We start from the raw sequence: 19,225 nt of genomic DNA on the forward strand, positions 1-19,225 counted from the left end.
CAAAACTTAAGAGTTTACAGCTGGGCATAGAAGGTCTTGTGCTACTATTTAAAGAACAGGGGAGTTTTCCCAGTGACGTGGCCAACATTTGATTACTCACCCTCCATTTATATCCAGTGATCTGGTCATCAATAGACTTTTGTTTGTGGGACTTTGTGTGCAAATTGTTTGCTGTTCCTCCAAATGATCATTTTATTCTGAAATAATTGATCAAGCAAGGTGCTGAAAGCATGGACATCTTTCACTTTCTTAGCTTAAATATGTTTCCTGTGCTCTTTTAGGGTCCAGGACCTGGTGGGCCTGGAGGATTTAACACAAGCCCTTATAGCCAAGGACCACCTGGACACCATCAAAAGTAAGAGTTAAAATTCTACAGTATTTGCATTTTAAACTTGGACCGTTATTTTCACTTGGTGTCAGGAGAATCTGTTTTCACTCTGCATTCATACTCCTCGTTGGGCTAATGAGTATTTGGAGTGGAAACTATATCAGGCCAGCTCATCAGATCTCACTTCATTTTGGATGCCCCCCAGATGCTTTGTTAAAGCTCCACCCCAAAGAAAGTGAACAATGTGCAGTTACTATCTTGTTTCAGGATTTGGAGGTTTTTTGGCTATGCAGATCTCTGATATTAATGATACCTCAATAGGAACATAAAAAGTAGGAGCGGGAGTGGGCCATTCAGTCCGTCGAGCCTGCGCTGCCATTCAGTATGATCACGGCTGATCCTCTATCTCAATGCCATTTTTCTAAACTAGTGAATGCAGGCCCAGTCAACGCAATTCTCCTCATACAACAATCCTGCCATCCCAAGGAATTAAATTAATGCTTTGAACCTCCAAGCTGCTGAAAAAGCCTTGACAGATAATAGGTGCATACGACGCTGCCCAAAGGAACACATCCCACTTCAGTATCAAAAATACAGGCAAAGATTGGCAAAACACACAGCTTGGGGATCCCATGAGTGCACAATTAAACAACCTAAAGCACTATATACCAAAATAGGTGACTCGTAACTATTACCAGTGCTTACTTGTCTGGAAACAGCAACCTCTCTCCTGAACTCCCAGCTTTCCCCTCCCAAGTCCTGGTCACAAACCTGGCTGGCTGGCTTGTCAGCCGTCCCTGCTTGGCGTGCTCCCTGCCTGGTTCATGTATTAATGCCAAGTTGCCGTGGAACCTCATCCCATTTTTTAATTACCTGTTCCCAGCGCTGTCACATTGGAAACGACACCCTAGCTTTTACCCCTCCATCACCACCTAGCGCACAACGTAGTCACCAGGTGATTATCAGATATCAAAACCAATGTAAAAAAAAAACCATCTGTTGGGTGTCCAGCTCATTTTAAATTTGTTTGTGCTCATTCATTTTAAACATAGTGGTCCTCCACAAGCCTTTATGACACAGGGATGGGGAAGCACGTATCAACCTTGGCAACAGCAAGGACAGCAGGATCCAAGTGAGTGTCTGATTTTGTTTGCATTGAACAGTATCTGTATTTCCTTTATTGCTCTTCAGCCCCTTTATCAGCTTGTTGTGGCACTGATTGTGCTGTTTCATTTCCAGTTAATACAGCGCTTCATTAAAAATGCAGGCAACAATGGCTTTTTGATCACCCTTGGAATGAGTAAAAGGATGTGCTGCACGGGCAGCTGTTTAAATTCAACAGGCTAAGCAATATTTTTCCGTCCACACGTTCAATATGTTAATTGCCCTGACAAAGAGTCACCCAGTCTCAAGACGCTGGCTCTATTCTCTCTCCATAGACACTGTCTGGTCTGCTGAGATTTTCCAGCACTTTTTGTTTGTATTCAATGTTGTGCACACAATTCCTGTAAGTCCAAAACCTGTTTGTCACCCACCACAGCCATCCATTTCAGCTGATCTTAATCATAGTCAGTTTCATTGCAACTGTCTCCTAATTTATTCTCATTCACTCATTTATTTTACTTCTAGTCAGCTGATTTCAGCACTAATTCCAGTTGTAACAGACCACAGGTTACTTGAAACAAACTGAACGTTTGAACAGCTCTACGCTGTAGGAGAGTTTAAACTTCTGTACACACTTACTGTTGAATCTCTGGAGTGCAGAAGGAGGCATTCAGCCCACTGAACCTGCACTGACAACAATCCCATCCAGGCCCTATCCCCGCAACATCAAGTATTTACCCTGCTGTTCACCCTTACATTAAGGGACAATTTAGCATGGCCAATTCATCTAACCTGTACACATTTTGGAGTGTAGGACGAAAGCGAGCACCTGGAGTTAACCCTCGCTAACACTAGGAGAATGCGCAAATTCCACACAGCGCCACAAGCTGGGAATCCAACCTAGGTCCCTGGCAGCAGTGCTAATCATTGTGTATTCGTGCTGTCCATTGTAATTATAATGATTTGTCTATTGTCTCCACCCGGTTCCGTCTACGTTGCTTTCATCAATAAGGAATGCAGTGTCCATTCAGTTCCACACTGCCCACGATTATAATTTGATATGTTAGTTAAACCAAGCTCTTGTGAAGAGGGCAGGGAAAGATCATCAGCTCTGCTCCAATCGCTCAACAGTGTAGCTTCGCATACCATTTTCCATCTTCAGAAAAAGAGCAATCTGTACCCATTTCAGAAAATTTCTGGGGGGAGCCCCCATCTCCATATTTTTCCCAAATTCCAAAATAGTGAGTTATCATCGAATCCCTTCAGTACAGAAGAAGGTTCTTCAGCCCATCAAGTCCTCTGACAGAGGATCCCACCCAGGCCCTGTCCCTGTGACCCCACTGATCCCCCTAACCTGCACATCTTTGGTGACTAAGCATCAATTTAGCATGGCCAATCCACCGAACTTGGATTGGATTGAGAGTGCAAACTGGAGGAAACCCCCATAGGCACAGGAGGAATGTGCAAACTTCACATGGGCAGTCAACCAAGGCTGGAATCGAACCTGGGCCCCTGATGCTGTGAGGCAACAGTGCTAACCACTGTGCCATCATTGTCCATTCAGCTTGCCTCCTGTCACAGATTTAGGCCTCCAGGCTTATATTTCATTTACATAACCTGTAACTGACTAAGCATTGCTCTGGGTCTCAGTATTCCAGACAATGGCACTGCACCATCGCCTCCTCACTTAAATGCTGCAGTCCCCACCTTCCCCAGATGTCAACCCCAAATGTTGGAGACAATTCCCTTCCTCTTCCTTCACTGCATTTACATAAAATAGTCTTGTTTCAAATAAATTACATTAAATATTCTTATATATATCATACACAAATTAAGTATCTTAAAACAATTTAATGGCAGTCGGTTTATTTTAACTCTCATTTCATTTTTGAGCCCATGTAATAATAAAAACATAATATCTGCTCATTTCATTTGGTTGAAATGTATAGCCTATTTCTTTCCTGTTACCCTAATATTGCAATGATTTTCAGTAACATACATCAGCAAATGTGTAGTCCAGCCCATAAAGTAATGCCCCTCCTTATTAATCAGCAAATCCTACACCTTCCCCCGAACATAGGCAATTCACTGATAAATGAGGGAAGTTAATGTTTTGGGGCATGAATCCTTGAAATGGTCTGTCAGAAGATCTGTGCCCAAAATGTTAACTAGGCTTTTCTTTTCAAATTTTAATAGCTTTTACTGTTTGTTCTTATCCCTGTTTATATAGTTTGTCTTGAATTGTTGGTGTTATTTCTCTAACCAGTGCAGTATGTGAGCATGCGAGTGGTGCAATGAATCGCATGCTAAAACTAATGAAATGTCTGGAACACAATGGTACTAATGAAGTTCTGTGGGTGAATGTTGTACATGTCAAATCAAGTGTTGCACAGGAATAAATTTTTTTTATAGATTCCTGGTCAAAGGAATGTAATGGCATCTGTTCTGATGGGGCTAGATTCATTTTTTTCCCTTTTTTTTGAAAAGACACTATTGTGGAACAGTTGCAGACTGGACAGCCCCAGCTTGTTAACTCTGTTCGCAGCTTGTGTGCTGTGCTAGGCTTGAAGTTCTCCACCAGTTCCCAGTTAATTCCACTGCAGAAGCCAAGAGCGACTGCTGGCCACTTGCAACCACGTCACTGAGGGTGCTATGTAAGTGGAGGTTGTGTTACACAATGTTTCAGGCGCCGTTTCTCTTATCGCTCTGCCATTTTTATGTACCAGGGAAGATAGAGTTACTCTTGAATGGGGCATTAACTCTTCTCTCCCCTTTGCGCCTTTCCAAAAGCCCTGCATTTACTTATTTGAAATTCCAGTCATTTGATTACATATCAAATCATCCTATTTTTGTCACTTTAATGCTTTCACTAAAGCATCTTGTGACAAGGTGAATGTGCTGAGATAATTAACACTAGCCTTGCTGGTGATCTTTCTTTTGAAGGGAAATTCAGTAGGAAGGGGATCCAATCCAATATGCTTGGTAATAACCAAGAAGACATTAATTGAGGACATACCTGGATCCCCATCTCTTTAGATACGTTTTCTGGGTTGAGGGATGCGGAGTTGCGTTCAAGTGATTCAAAATTATACTTTTAAAAATTAGAACATGATCGCAAGCAGTAACATTACTGCATAATGAACTATTCCTGCCACAAGTTTAAAAACTACCAAAATTAGTCAGTCATAGTTACTTTGACACTGTGTGTGTGTCTAGGTAAAGCTGCACAGCATTTGGGTACAGCAGCCTGGTCAGCCTACATCTCCCAGTTTTACCAGCAGCCTAGCCAGCAACAACAAGCAACAATGGGGCAGAACTCGCAACAAAATTCAGGTGTGTATTTGTAAAGAGAAACTTTTCAACAATACAGCAAATACCTTCCACTTTCTGCGCCTCACACTTTCCAGTTATTACCTGTGCAGTTCCAGAATTAGTGTCACTTTCCAACTCTGCTTTACCCCCAATAACTAGGGGGCTTGCCTCTGTTCTAAAACTGTCTGCCCGTTTGAGACTTCATCCTAATCGAGCATTCCAGTCAAAAGTCTTCTATTTGTCTATCTGTTAAAAGTGCTGTGAGTTTGGGGTAGTCTTTACAAAATTTCTACTGGGATCCCTTCCTCACCCCCCCTCTCCCTCCCTTCCTTCCTCACTCCCCCCCCTTCCTCACTCCCCCCCTCTCCGCCCCCTCCCTTCCTCTCCCCTCCCTTCCTCTCTCCCCCCCTCCCTTCCTCTCTCTTCCCCCCCCTCCCTTCCCCTCTCTTCCCCCCCTCCCTTCCCCTCTCTTCCCCCCCTCCCTTCCCCTCTCTTCCCCCCCCTCCCTTCCCCTCTCTTCCCCCCCTCCCTTCCTCTCTCTTCCCCCCCCTCCCTTCCTCTCTCTTCCCCCCCTCCCTGCCTCTCTCTTCCCCCCCCCACTCCCTGCCTCTCTCTTCCCCCCCTCCCTGCCTCTCTCTTCCCCCCCTCCCTTCCTCTCTCTTCCCCCCCTCCCTTCCTCTCTCTTCCCCCCCTCCCTTCCCCTCTCTTCCCCCCCTCCCTTCCCCTCTCTTCCCCCCCTCCCTTCCCCTCTCTTCCCCCCCTCCCTTCCTCTCTCTTCCCCCCCCTCCCTTCCTCTCTCTTCCCCCCCCTCCCTTCCTCTCTCTTCCCCCCCTCCCTGCCTCTCTCTTCCCCCCCTCCCTGCCTCTCTCTTCCCCCCCCCTCCCTGCCTCTCTCTTCCCCCCCTCCCTGCCTCTCTCTTCCCCCCCTCCCTGCCTCTCTCTTCCCCCCCTCCCTTCCTCTCTCTTCCCCCCCTCCCTTCCTCTCTCTTCCCCCCCTCCCTTCCTCTCTCTTCCCCCCCTCCCTTCCTCTCTCTTCCCCCCCCTCCCTTCCTCTCTCTTCCCCCCCCTCCCTTCCTCTCTCTTCCCCCCCCCTCCCTTCCTCTCTCTTCCCCCCCCTCCCTTCCTCTCTCTTCCCCCCCCTCCCTTCCTCTCTCTTCCCCCCCCTCCCTTCCTCTCTCTTCCCCCCCCTCCCTTCCTCTCTCTTCCCCCCCCTCCCTTCCTCTCTCTTCCCCCCCCTCCCTTCCTCTCTCTTCCCCCCCCTCCCTTCCTCTCTCTTCCCCCCCCTCCCTTCCTCTCTCTTCCCCCCCCTCCCTTCCTCTCTCTTCCCCCCCCTCCCTTCCTCTCTCTTCCCCCCCCTCCCTTCCTCTCTCTTCCCCCCCCTCCCTTCCTCTCTCTTCCCCCCCCTCCCTTCCTCTCTCTTCCCCCCCCTCCCTTCCTCTCTCTTCCCCCCCCTCCCTTCCTCTCTCTTCCCCCCCCTCCCTTCCTCTCTCTTCCCCCCCCTCCCTTCCTCTCTCTTCCCCCCCCTCCCTTCCTCTCTCTTCCCCCCCCGCCCTTCCTCTCTCTTCCCCCCCCCCGCCCTTCCTCTCTCTTCCCCCCCTCCCCCCCATATTGCCATGTTTGTTCAACCCTGTTAAGAACTTCTGATTCCTGTTTCTCCTGAAGGGCCCCACCATGTTAACCTAACCACTCTATAGATACTTGTGGACTGCTGTATATTTCCAGTGTACTTATTAGATTTCTAGTGACTGCTGTTCGTACGTTTAATTTAGTGTGTAGTTGACAATGACCATTGACAGGGATCAGAATTTCGACATTGGAGTTAAGTGGATGGTTTTCTGAGATTGGGGGTTGAAGTGGATTCTTGAGTTAATGTCCGTGCTATTTCTGGCCTAAGACTGTGTGTTGCTGGGGCGAGACACTAAGAGTATCCAAACACCAAATACTCCTTTTTGCAGCATTTGAACTCCCAGTTTGTAGATGAAATGTTTTTATTATGTGGCTAGTTTGCTGTGTAGTTCATTGCAGGAAATTGGAAAGTGTTGTGAAGCCCATCTCTTGGCTGTTGCGTTGAAGAATGGCTATTTTGGGATGTTGTATGATGAGCAATCGAAGTTATTGGCAAGTTTGTGTTTGAATTATAAGGAAAACCTTTTGGCAGTATTACAGTATCAGTGATCTATAATTTGTTTCCCTCAAAACATATGTACAGTATGTTGCTTTTCATGATGAGCTGCTTATAGCTGGCGATCAGCAATAGTTGCTTGTTAACCAGATAGGATAGAACATAATGAAACTATCCTACATTTGAAAGGAGTCTAATGCATTGTTTTATTCGCTTCTAATTAAACCACAATCCCTTTCTGTCCCTTGCCTTTCAACGTTCAAAATTCACTTTTTGGCCAAAGTGGTTTATCTCAGTTCTAACAGTGACCAGCTGAAAACAAACACAGTTTGATGGGTTTGCAGTGGTGCGTGAACTACACTTGAACCAATCAGATCTGGTGATTCTGGACTGACAGGTGACATGGCCTCTGAACTGCACAATTGAGTTTAAGCGCGTGCTGACAAATCAGCTGTCACCACATAGAACTGCGGAAGAGCAGAGGCTCCGGGACTTCAGAAAGCATCGAGTGCAATGTTAATGACATGGGGTTCCGTCGTGAACTGGCATTAACTGAGCTGTGTTTGCAGAGGCTGTAATGCTTTGTTTTAAGTCCTTGATTTCACCGCAAATCCTGATCCAACTGGATCATTTCATTCCAAGCTCATTCAGTGACATAACCTTCGAGCACCAGTTTGCTATTGTGTGTACTTTCAAAATGACCATGACATCTGCTCAAACTTAATGTGAGCCTTTGCATTAAATGTAGCTTTCTCTTTCAAGAATTGCCCCTTGTGGTGCCATTAGCACAGTTTTGCTTAACTTTTCATTTAAAATATATTTTTCTCTCAAACTACTAACCTCTTGACCAATGTCCACACTTGATAATTTTGCAAATGCTTATTTCTGAATTCGTTCAAAAGCTCATTTATCGTACAATATTTTGATAACGGACTGTGATGTTAGGATGGAGGAAAAGAAAGACTTGCATTTAAAGAGCACCTTGCACTTTAAAACACTTGACGGCCAATTAAGTATTTCTGAAGGGTAGAGGATATTTTTGACTGGAGTTTGGTATTGGCATGAGTGATTCTTTGTAGTTGATGCTTGCTAATTCATGTGGCAGGTTACGTTTCATAGGGTGACTGAGATGGAGTGTTCTCAAATTAATGTCAGTTGAACTTCAACCCAACCATCCCCTGTCCCCATAACCTCCCCAAAATAAAATCTCCCAACTTCTCCAAGGATGGGTGGTACAGTGGTTAGTACTGATGCCTCACAGCGCCAGGGACCTGGGTTCAATTCCAGCCTTGGGTCACTGTGTGGAGTTTCTCTCTGTCTGTGTGGGTTTCCTCCAGATCTTCTTTCCTCCAAAGATGTGCAGGTTGGGTTGATTTCGCCATGATAAATTGACCCGTAGTGTCCAATGATGTGCAGGATAGGGGGGGATTATCTGGATAAATATGTGGGGTTACAGGGATGGAGCGGGGGTGAGCCTGGGTCAAATGCTGTGTTGGAGAGTCGGTGCAGACTCAGTGGGCTGAATGGCCTCTTTCTGCACAGTAGGGATTCTGTGGTTCTATGTGGGGAATTTCATAGTTGTCTTTTCCACCTTTGTTTGGTCTGTTAAAGTTCTGTCCAAAACGTTTTGTGTGTCATAATTTCCCTGATCCATTATGTGGACCACCTTGAAGAACCTCTTTCTACTGAAGGCAAGATGTTTTCAGTGTCATTCACTTCCAAAGGTGCATAGTTCCAGAATTCAGGGTGGTATATCTGTTGATGCTTCTAAATAATTTTAAGTGTGGTCCTACAGATTGCAGTGAGACTGTACTTTCTCTTTTGCCCTTTACATCCCTTCCTCAAAATTCAGGACCCACTTTCCCTCACCCCAGTACAGTGTTCAGTGGCAGTTTTTATAGCTCTATTTCTTTGTCTCATGCAGAGTGATAGTTCATTTGTTGGGTTGCCTAATCTTATTGTAAAATTCTACAGCTGGGTGGGGTGTGTGCGCGCGCGCCTGGACTGTATGGTAAAACCTCAAAGTGCCAACTGGAATTTGTTCAGACATTGCGCCACCTTGTAATACAATCAGGGACAGTAAGGAAATGTTCTGATGGTAGGAAAGAGAAACTGTCTTTTTCTCTCTCTGTCTCTCTCTCCTAACCGTCCCCCATTCTGGAAAAATAATTGGGAATGATGCAAAGTAAGGGAAGGGGTCCAGTGTGCAGGTTTTTGCTGGTGCTGCTGTTGGAATAAACTTTAGCCTGTCATGCTATCTGCCTGATCTTGCTCGCTCCTGTGTGACTAGGCTGAGATTGGAAGTGCTCAGGAGCAATCTATCATGCCAGGCTTTAAACTAGAAACTTACTGTGCATAGCAATGGTGGAATGTGCGTGTGTGTGTGCGCGCACTGTCTGGGATGTCCCCAAGCAAAATCTTGTTAGGTCAAGATTCGTAATTCCGACGATTCATGTGTAACATTTTGCTAATTACACATTACGCTGCATCAGATCAGTCTGGTCTGAAGCTGTGCTGAGCTTCTCTGACCTTTTTTAAAATATGATGTCTTTTATATCAGTTTGTGAAATGTAACTTTTTTAAACCTGCCCACAGATCAGAATGGTGGTCAAACTGGTCAGATGGATTATTCCAAAGCCTGGGAGGATTACTACAAAATACTTGGTATGCACTTTTCTTGGACTGATATTTTGTAAGTGGCGTTTGAGTTGCCTTCCTGCAAGGTATTTGCAGAAAGCAGGTTTTATGGAATAGGGAAGTATTTGATTCCCTCCTTTTTTCTACTCTGTTACTTTCTAAATATCCCTTGCCCATCCTCCCCTCTTCTCCATTCTCTGTGTCTCTGTCTGTCTGTCCCTTTCCCCCTGTCAGTTAAACCCATAAAATCTTTTGATTTGAACTTCCCCTTGACTGTGCTGACAGTTCTCAACTTCAGTGGTTCTCTGGGCAGTAGAGTGACAGCCTGCACAGGACAATACCAGCATTGCTTTTATATGCAGTGCTTTGGAACAGGTAACCTGCCTGCTGAATTTTAACTTTTTCTTAGTGTGTGGAGGAAACTGTACAGGAATGATCTCCCAGTCAAACCAACTGAAAGAGGAACATGCAGTGCAGGAAATTGCAGAGGAGTTGAGCGCCATTCCTGCTTCTCCATAGTGTGTTCCTATTACAAAACTGCAACGGGAAGCAGCTCTGATAAAGTGATGAAACAGGGGGACATGGGTTGCTGTGGGATCTGCCTTCTTTACGTTGCACGGCTGATTAACAACAATGTTGCAGCAGCAGGCCATCCAGAGAAGCTCTGTATGGACCAGCAAACAGTGTGCTGTATTGCTTGCCCATCCTGTGGCCAAAAGATGGCGGTGGACAGTGGTGATATGTTGCATTGCGTCAGAAAATTTCTTGGGCTGGAATTTGATGTCTCCGAGGGTTGTGGCTTTTCACTGACTTTGATCTGCCATCAAAGCGGCGCTGGCAGCCGCACACAGCAGTGTTTTGAAGCTAATGCCCTACGAGCTTGTCGGTTTTGGCTAAATCCATCACGTGGGCGAGAGAACAGTCAAATTTAAACATTTTTTTTAAGAAAGCCATCAGATACTCTACCCGTTCTGACAGCTTTGAGCAGAATGTATGTGACATCTGGAGTAGTGGATGGGGTAAGAATAACAATTTTGCAATACAAGGAGAGGAGGCAAGAGTTCAAAAACCTGGAGCCAGGGGGTTGTGGGGGAGCATCTTTGTAACCGCTGTGTAGTTTGTTTCCTAAGCTTGTTCTAGCTTTCGGTAAAATGGCAAAGATCAGAAGCAATGGTTTTTATTTGTGTTGAAATCCAGCACATAGAAAGCACCGGACAGCTTACACCACAGGAGGAGTCCTTAATGACTGTGTCAGCTCCGCAAAAGAGGTGGAGTTGTGGTCTAATCTTACAGCTGTTTTCCCCACATCCTTTTCATTTATTTTTCTTTTCAGAAGCTTTTAATTTCATTTCCACCTATTTGTGTTGGAGCATTCAGTTTTCTAAAGCCTTTGTATAAAAGGCAGATTGATTCTCCCCTCTCTCTTCCGCTTTTTACTGGTGATCTCAAATGTGTGCCCTTTATTTACCTACTGCAAAGCTAATGGAAGTTTTTTTCCTAGATTTTCCTCATCAAAACTCGTGATAACTTGACCCCACGAGAACTCTTAATCTTTCCCATTCTAGGGAAAGCTCCAATTCATTGCAGGAATTGAAAGACTGCGTTGATGCAGGGATGCACGTTAAATCACTTTTCCCACTAATAATTTTGATCGTTGGAGGTTTGTGGTTCAGCTGTCTGGCTTTGTGTGGCTGTTCAAAGCTGTGTAACTGGGTGCCGTAGGTAGAATATAGAAATCCCTGGAGGTGCTGGTTTGAGACGCTTATTCAGTGACCAGCTAATGGAATAGTAAACAGTTATGATCAGGCAGACTTGAACTGGCTTCTGAGGAGAGATTTAAAATAGAGGTGCATATCTTAGTGTCAAGCTTTGGACAATTTCATACTAGCTTAAAGTGACTCCATCAATTATAAATTGATTTTGATGAGCAGAGAGTATATGTTGACATGCTTTCTGAATGTATCCCAAGCCTCTCTGCTGTGTTTGCTTTATTTAGGAAGCTGTGGTAGTTCTCTGTTTGAACTATTAGGAATATATGGGAATGATCCTGACTCAAGAATCCAATTTTCTACAGGGAAATGTGGATTTGTTTTAAGTGACCCCATTCTCCGTACTGTAAACATGGTTGCCATCGTATTTAGTGCTTCATTAATTGCAAATCAATAACTTGTTGAATATTAGAGTTCTGTTCTGCAGTGGAAAAGCATGAAGGATCTTTTGTCGTCTATAGCAGGTGGAACCTGTAGTTGGTCCTGACCTTCGTTTAAGGGTCTTGTCCTATGACTGCGGCCAAGTCTCGCTCAGATTTTTTCCCCTTGTCCTCTGCAGCCTTTTATGTTTAAAGGTTCCCTTCCCTCCCCCCCTCCTCTTTAATGCCTGTATGAAGGACAGAAGCCCTTCAGGGTCAAAGCAGCATTGCAAACGCTTTAAAAGGCAGGGAAAAGGATTCCTGAGCTATTGATGTGGAGGGTTTTTTGTGGTTGCTGCTGGGGTCCACGCCTGCTGGTGACTTGTGCCATCTCCTGGCTGCTGATATTGTCTGTCACTGATTTAAGATGGCCTTGCAGTGCCCCAAGGCCAAATGCTAGCCACCTTCTTGAAGTGCCCTGTTGTGAACATGCACAGAATAAAAGAGACTTGAAGACTAAAAGCTGGAATTGGAGCCATTTCAAATTAACTTCTGCATCAAGAGCTTCCATCAGACATTTTAACAATTTATTTGTGTGTTATGAGGACAGATTCGATCTTCGCTGACAGTGGACGTAATAAATTTGCGCCAATGTGATTTATTCCTTGACTACTTAATTCTCTGAAATTATGGGATTCCTTTTTTAATGTCTGTATATGCGTGGTGTGTGTCTGTAGATAAATGAAGTACCTATCCAGTCAGGTTAAAAACTAATCCTTTCACTCAACAATTTGAAACAGTGTAGACTGTGTATTGGTTTAAAAAATATGTAATCTAGTTTTATGTTTCTTAGACGTAGCAGTCCATTGAAGTGACCCACTTTTGTTTTCAATTTTGTGAAATGATTTATTCTTTGCATATTAAAGTATCCCTCTGACACTTATGAAATTTAAACCTTACTAAGCAATTTGAGTTGTGAAAGAAAAGGTCTTGCAAAGTTTTTTAATCAAACAACTAAGCTTCACACCAGTGACAGTATTTATTAGTATTACAAATCAGCTTACATTAACACTACAATGTAGTTAGTGAAAATCCCCTCGTCGCCACACTCTGGCACATGTTCGGATACACTGAGGGAGAATTTAGCATGGCCAGTGCACCTAACCAGCACATCTTTTGGACTATGGGAAGAAACTGGAGCACCCTGAGGAAACCCATGCAGACATGGGGAGGACATGCAGATTTTGCACGGACAGTGACCCAAGCCGGGAATCGAACTTGGGTCCCTGACGATATGAGGCATCAGTGCAAATCACTGTGCCACCATGACTACTGTAACAATTAGGGAAAGCACTCTTTCTTTGATCCCTTGGGTAATACTGGAATTGTGATAATTTGACCATCTTTCCCAGTTGCGAAAGGGAGAGAGTGACCAAATTTCCTGCTCTCCTGAGCATCTTTTCATATTCCCCGTCTTGGAAGTGTGGTTTAGGATTTAGTTTAATTGTGGCAGATCCCATGATCCACTTAGCCATCACTGTTCAGTGCTTGGGCCGTGACATGGTAGATTCTCTCTGCTTGTATCATAGCTTGGTATGGCTCTGCTCTGCGTAAGACCGCAAGGAACTACAAAAGGTTGTGAATGTAGCCCAATCCTTCACGCAAACCAGCCTTCCGTCCACTGACTTTGTCTACACTTCCCACTGCCTCAGCAAAGCTGCCAGCATAATTAAGGATTCCATGTATCCTGGACATTCTCTCTTCCACCTTCTTCCATTGGGAAGAACTTAATAAAGTCTGAGGTCACGTACCAGCTGACTCAGGAATAGCTTCTTCCCTGCTGCTGTCAGACTTTTGAATGAACGTACCTTGCATTAAGTTGATCTTTTTCTATGCTCTAGCTTTGACTGTAATACAACATTCTGCACACTCTCCTCCTCTATGAATGGTATGCTTTGTCTATGTAGTGTGCAAGAAACAATACTTTTCACTGCATGGTAATACATGACAATAATAAATCAAATAAAAAAAATCAGTCCTTTTGAAATTGATCCACAACATAAGATTAGGGGCAAGGGAACAAAATCTGAGGTCTATCCCTACGTTTACAATCTAACGGTACATGGGGAGGCCATTTGGCCTCTTACCCAAGGATCAGAGTGAGGGAGAGGCTTTTCCTCAGTCTGTATAGCCCAATGTCACAGTAGTCATGGGCAAAGAGGAACCTCAGTTTGTTTCAAAAAAAATAATTACAATAGCTTTTCTTTTGCAGCTTAAATTGTTTAGTAATTGAGATTTAAGTTTCAAAAATGTCAATGAAATGTTCCTTTAATATATACAAAATAAATGATTTAGCAAAGCTGGAAATGAAAGCGCATCATTTCAAATGGACTGCTGTGTAAAGCTTTACAGAAAACAATGTATTTATAAAAGCAATCCAATATGCAGTGTAATTAGAATTTTTGTGTGTCAGTATTACAAGGATTAGTGTTGCCTCTGCTCTCTTTGAAAGAACTGTCCAATTTAGTCATCAGTTATACTATTTAGATCGCAGCCTTTTCCCTTTGAACCTGTAAATTAGCCCTCCTGTTACTGTTAATACAATCCAATCTGTATCCACAATTAGTTTTCTTCCCTTTCTCAATTTTTAAACTTTGTCTGTTTAAGGTGCATTTTTCCAATTGCATGACTTCAATCTCCTGACTGCTGCAAAATGTTCAGGGAAAGTCTGTGATGGCCTTCAGTGCTGGCATGAGGCAGTATGGTGACACACGGGTTAGCACTGCTGCCTCACAGTGCCAGAGACCCAGGTTCACTTACGGCCTTGGGTGTCTGTCTGTGTGGAGTCTTCACGTTCTCCCCATGTATTTGTGGATTTCCTCTGGGTGCTCCTGTTCCCCCCCCCTCAGCTGAAAGATGTGCAGGTTAGGTTGATTGACCATGCTAAATTGGCCCTTAGTGTCAGAGGGTAAATGCATGGAGTTATGGAGATAGGGCCAGGATGGGATTGTTGTCAGTGCAGGTTTGATGGGCTGAACAGCTTCCTTCTGCACTGCAGGGATTTTATGACGTCTGACTGAGAGGCAAGAAAATCTTTTTGGAGACAGGAATTATATGTATTTCTTTCCCTCTGAGCCTGTGTGCTCCCAATTCTGCCATCTCAAATCAGAAAGAAACCAAATGTATTCAAACATTTCTGCAGCCACCATTCTCTCTCTCATTGAAAGGTCCTGATTTCGCTATTAGGAAGTTATTAAATGCCACTGGCATGTCTTTTGTACTACAAGTTGTTTGGTCCTCCAAGCTTTCTTCCAAAGTGGCAGTTCCTTTCAGTTGATCCATGATTATTTTCATCTGAAGCCTTAAATTAAGACTTGTAAAAGGCACTTTAAATGTTGGTTGCAGCACCAGTGTAGAAGAACGCCAAATCAATCCTTTGCTTCTTGAAATCTTGATTGCCACCATTCCACTTGGAAGTAAATTGTTACTGGTCTCTATGCATAGGTTTGAATGCTCTCTCTCTCTCAAACTATTCCACTGCGTCACTATCTTCTCATCCCCTTCAGAAATCACACCAGCTTTTTGTCTCCTACACCACTTCTCAGACAGTCCCTCAGAGCTGAGGATGATTTGCTTCTAGAAATTAGTTCAGTTGACCAAGGAATCCAATGCATGACCTACAGTCTCTGTCACACAGGGGACAGACAGCAGTTAGAGGAATGGGTGGGTGGGTGGGGAGCCCAGGTTGCCGCGCGCACCTTTCGCTGTCAACACTTGGCTTCAGCTTGCTCCCAGTGATGAAGCTCGAGACGTTCAGCTCCTTCCCAGATGTGATTCCTCCACCTTGGACCGGTGATTCCCAGGTGTCGGTGGGGATGGTGCAATTTGTCAAGGAGGCTGAGTGCTCTCTGCCTTTCTGGGGCTTGCATCCTGTGTGAAAGCTCCAGGTAAAGTGCTTGTTCAGGAGTCTCATGTCAGACATGTGGACGATGTGGCCTGCCCAGGGGAGCTGATTGAATGGTCAATGCTTCAACATTGTGGTTGTTGGCCTGACTGAGAACACTGCAATTGGTGTGCTGATCCTGCCAGTGGATTTGCTGGATCTTGCAGAGGCAGCACTGTGGTACTTCAGGGTTTTGAGGTGCCTGCCATACATACTCCACGTCTCAGAGCCGTATAGGAGGGCAGGTATTACTATTGTTCTGTAGACCATCAGCTTAATGTCGGGTCTGAGGTCCTGGTCCTCAAACACTGTCTTCCTCGTGAGCAAAAGCTGCGCTGCCACATTGAAGGCAGTGTTGAACTTTGTTGTTTTCTGCCTTGTTAATGGCATCATCATGGATTTTGACAGTCAGGGGCAGTGTTGGTGGTGAGTGGAGGACCTTTGTCTTATGGATGTTTAGTGTAAGACCCGTGTTCTTGTACACTTCCGTAACGGTGTTGACAATGGCTTGGAGCTCAGCCTCGAACATGCTGTAGTTCAATAACAAGATGGGATGACCTTTGATCTGGCCTATAGGCAACAGAGGTTGAACAGATTCCCATTTGTACAGAATTTAGCTCCACTGATGTGGCAGGGGGATGGGAACTGATGCAAGAAGTCAGAGGAAAGTAACGTAAGGACAGAAACAAAAGGCAGTAGGGGAAAAAGTGGAAGACAGAGAAACCAGAGACAAAAATCAAAAAGGGCCAAAGAGACTGTGGATGACTCGGTGAATGAGTCCGGTAAGGCTAAGAGAAATAAACAGTGAGTGTACAAAACATGACAGGACAGGTAGTCTGAGATGTGTTTTTTTCTTTAACACGAGGAATGACAGGTAAAGTTTGGATTACTACATGGAGCTCTGATATTGTGGCAAATACGGAGGCTTAGATGAAAGGAGGATAAGTCTGGAAACTTAGCATTCCAGGATTTAGGTGCTTCAGATGAGAGAGAGGGTGACATAAGACGTGGGGGTGTTGCTTTATTGATTAGGGAGAATGTCACAGCTGTACAGAGGGAGGACACCTTGGTGGGACCATGCAGTGAGGCCATATTGGTAGAATGTAGGAGCGGTGCAGTCACATTGTTGGGGTTGTATTGCAGACCTCCCAACAGCCAGCGTGAAGAAGTGGAGGAACTAGTATGTCACCAGATTATGGCAAGATGTGAAAAACAGCAGGGTTGTTGTGATGGGCAATTTTAACTTCCCCAACATAGACTGGGACCTATATCCACGTATGATGTAGCAGAGGATTGGAGAGTAGCTAACATTGTTACTCTGTTTACGAAGGGCAGAACAGACAACCCAGGAAATTATAGGCCTATGAGCCTTACAACAGTGGTGGGGAAATTATTGGAGAAGATTCTAGAAAGTGAATAGACTTGTTAGCAATAGGCAACATGCTTTTGTGAAGGGAAGGTCACATCTCACAAATCTGAGTTGTTTGAGGAAGTGACAAGAAAAATTGACCAGAGCAGGGCAGTGGATGTTGTATACGTGGACTTTAGTAAAGCCTTCGATAAGCTTCTTTATGGCAGGCTGATGCAGAAGGTGAAGTCATATGGAACCTGAGGTGAGCTGATAAGATGGGTACAAAACTGGCTTGGACATAGAAAACAAAGAGTAGCAGTGGAAGGGTACTTTTCTAACTGGAGGTCTGTGACAAGCAGTGTTCCACAAGGATCAGTGCTGGGGCCTGTGTTTGTAATATATATAAATGGTGTGGAGGAAAACGTAGGTGGTCTGATTAGTAAATTTGCAGATGATACAAATAGCAGATAGTAAGGAGGATTGTCAGAGGATGCAGCAGGATTTAAATTGGCTGGAGACTTGGGCTCAAAGATAGCAAATGTGAGGTGATTTGATATGGAAGGTGCAGAAGGAAGGTATATAGTAAATGGTAGAACTTTTAGAAATATTAGCATAGAGGGATTGAGGCATGCAAATCCACAGTTCCCTGAAGGTAGCAACATCAGATGGACAAGGTGGTCGAGAAAGCGTACAGCATGCTGGTCTTCATTGGTTAGGGTGTTGAGTATAGGAATTGGAAAATCATGTTACAGCTGCATAAGAGGAGGTTAGGTGCATTTTGGTCACCAGACTGTCGGAAGGATGTTGATGCATTGGAAAGGGTGCAGAAGAGATTTACCAAAATGTTGGCTGGTTTGGAGAATGTAGCCTATGAAGAAAGGTTGAAAAAACTTGGATTGTTTTCATTGGAGTGTCAGAGGATGAGGAGGGACCTGATAGAGGTTTACAAGATTGACAGACTTGGGCAGAGTGGACTGTCAATCTTTTCCCAAGGTCAAAGGATCAATTACTCGGGGGCATAGGTTGAGAGTGAGAGGGGAAAAGTTTAAAAAGATGTAAGGGGCAAGTTTTTTTTTATCAGAGTGGTGAATGACTGGAACGCACTGTCGGAAAAGGTGGTGGAAGCAGATTCTATAGCAATATTCAAGAGGGATCTGGATAGATAAATTTTTGAACAATAAAGGAATTAAGAGTTATGGTGAGCGGACGGGTGAGTGGAGCTGAGTCCACAAAAAGGTCAGCCTTGATCTTATTGAATGGCGGAGCAGGCTTGAGGGGTCAGATGACCTACTTCTGCTCCCAGTTCTTATGAATAGGCAGGAAATAGAGGGATATAGACCAAGTATGTGCAAGAAAATATTAGATTGGAGAGGCATCTGTGTCGGCACAGACTTGGTGGGCTGAAGGACCTGTTACTATGCTGTACTGATCTTTGTTCTTTGCTTCTTTACTGTTCACTCCAGCAGGGAGCTTGCTGATGGTGAAATGGGGCATTGCAGCAAGGAAAATCGAGGAGAGCCGTCAATATGATGACACAGCCTTGTTCCAAACATGAATTGAGTCAGTGGTGGGTCCATTGGGGCTTGCATGTCATTATGAAACAGGTGGAGGGTGGTGTCGTACATATTGAGGCAACCGAAACACAGGAGGATGAGCCATAATCTTTCCCGGTTGAGCGTTGAAGACCTTTGTGAGGGCAAAGAAGGCCGTGTGCAAGGGTTGGTGCTGTTTCCTGCATTTCTCTTGTAGCTGCCAAGCAATGAAGGCCCATTGGGCAGAATCCACATTGTGACCACTGGGAGAAGACAATTAGGAGGACTCTAGCATTGACCAGCAACATTTTGCCCAGTGGGCACAATGGTCATGATCTTCACTGCTTGGCAACTGCATGAGAAATGCAGGAAACAGCACTAACCCTTGTACATGGCCTTCTTTGCCCTCACAAAGGTCTTCGACACTGTCAACCAGGAAAGATTATGGTACGTCCTCCTGTGTTTCGGTTGCTTTAACAGGTTTGCCACCATCCTCTGCAGTTGGACATGTCACATTTCTTGAAGATGCTCATGATCATAGAGCATAGAACAGTACAGCACAGTACAGGCCCTTCGGCTCTCGATGTTGGGCCGAGCTTTGTCCTAAACCAAGATCAACCTATCCCACTCCCTGTCATTCTGGTGTGCTCCATGTGCCTATCCAGTAACTGCCTAAAGTGTCCGACTGTACTATCACAGCAGGCAGTCCATTTCACACCCCAACCACTCTGAGTAAAGAACCTACCTCGGACATCCCTCCTGTATCTCC

General features: G+C 44.7%; 1 protein-coding gene across 5 annotated transcripts in view; it reads left to right on the plus strand.

Moving 5' to 3' along the window:
* fubp3 (far upstream element (FUSE) binding protein 3) overlaps positions 1-19,225 on the plus strand; it is a 127,297-nt gene that overhangs the window by 91,806 nt on the left and 16,266 nt on the right. For 2 of the 5 annotated variants that reach the window (XM_080212434.1, XM_080212435.1), the window contains exons 14-17: positions 282-355; positions 1,381-1,460; positions 4,649-4,765; positions 9,461-9,529. In XM_080212434.1, the coding sequence (XP_080068560.1) occupies positions 282-355; positions 1,381-1,460; positions 4,649-4,765; positions 9,461-9,529 (340 nt within the window). The remainder of the gene's footprint in view (positions 1-281; positions 356-1,380; positions 1,461-4,648; positions 4,766-9,460; positions 9,530-19,225) is intronic. The other 3 variants (XM_080212436.1, XM_080212437.1, XM_080212438.1) reach the window with 3 other exon arrangements.

This window comes from Carcharhinus amblyrhynchos, chromosome 25, assembly GCF_965287045.1.
Source record: "Carcharhinus amblyrhynchos chromosome 25, sCarAmb.v2.hapA, whole genome shotgun sequence".
In the NCBI taxonomy this organism is placed as follows: Eukaryota; Metazoa; Chordata; class Chondrichthyes; order Carcharhiniformes; family Carcharhinidae; genus Carcharhinus; species Carcharhinus amblyrhynchos.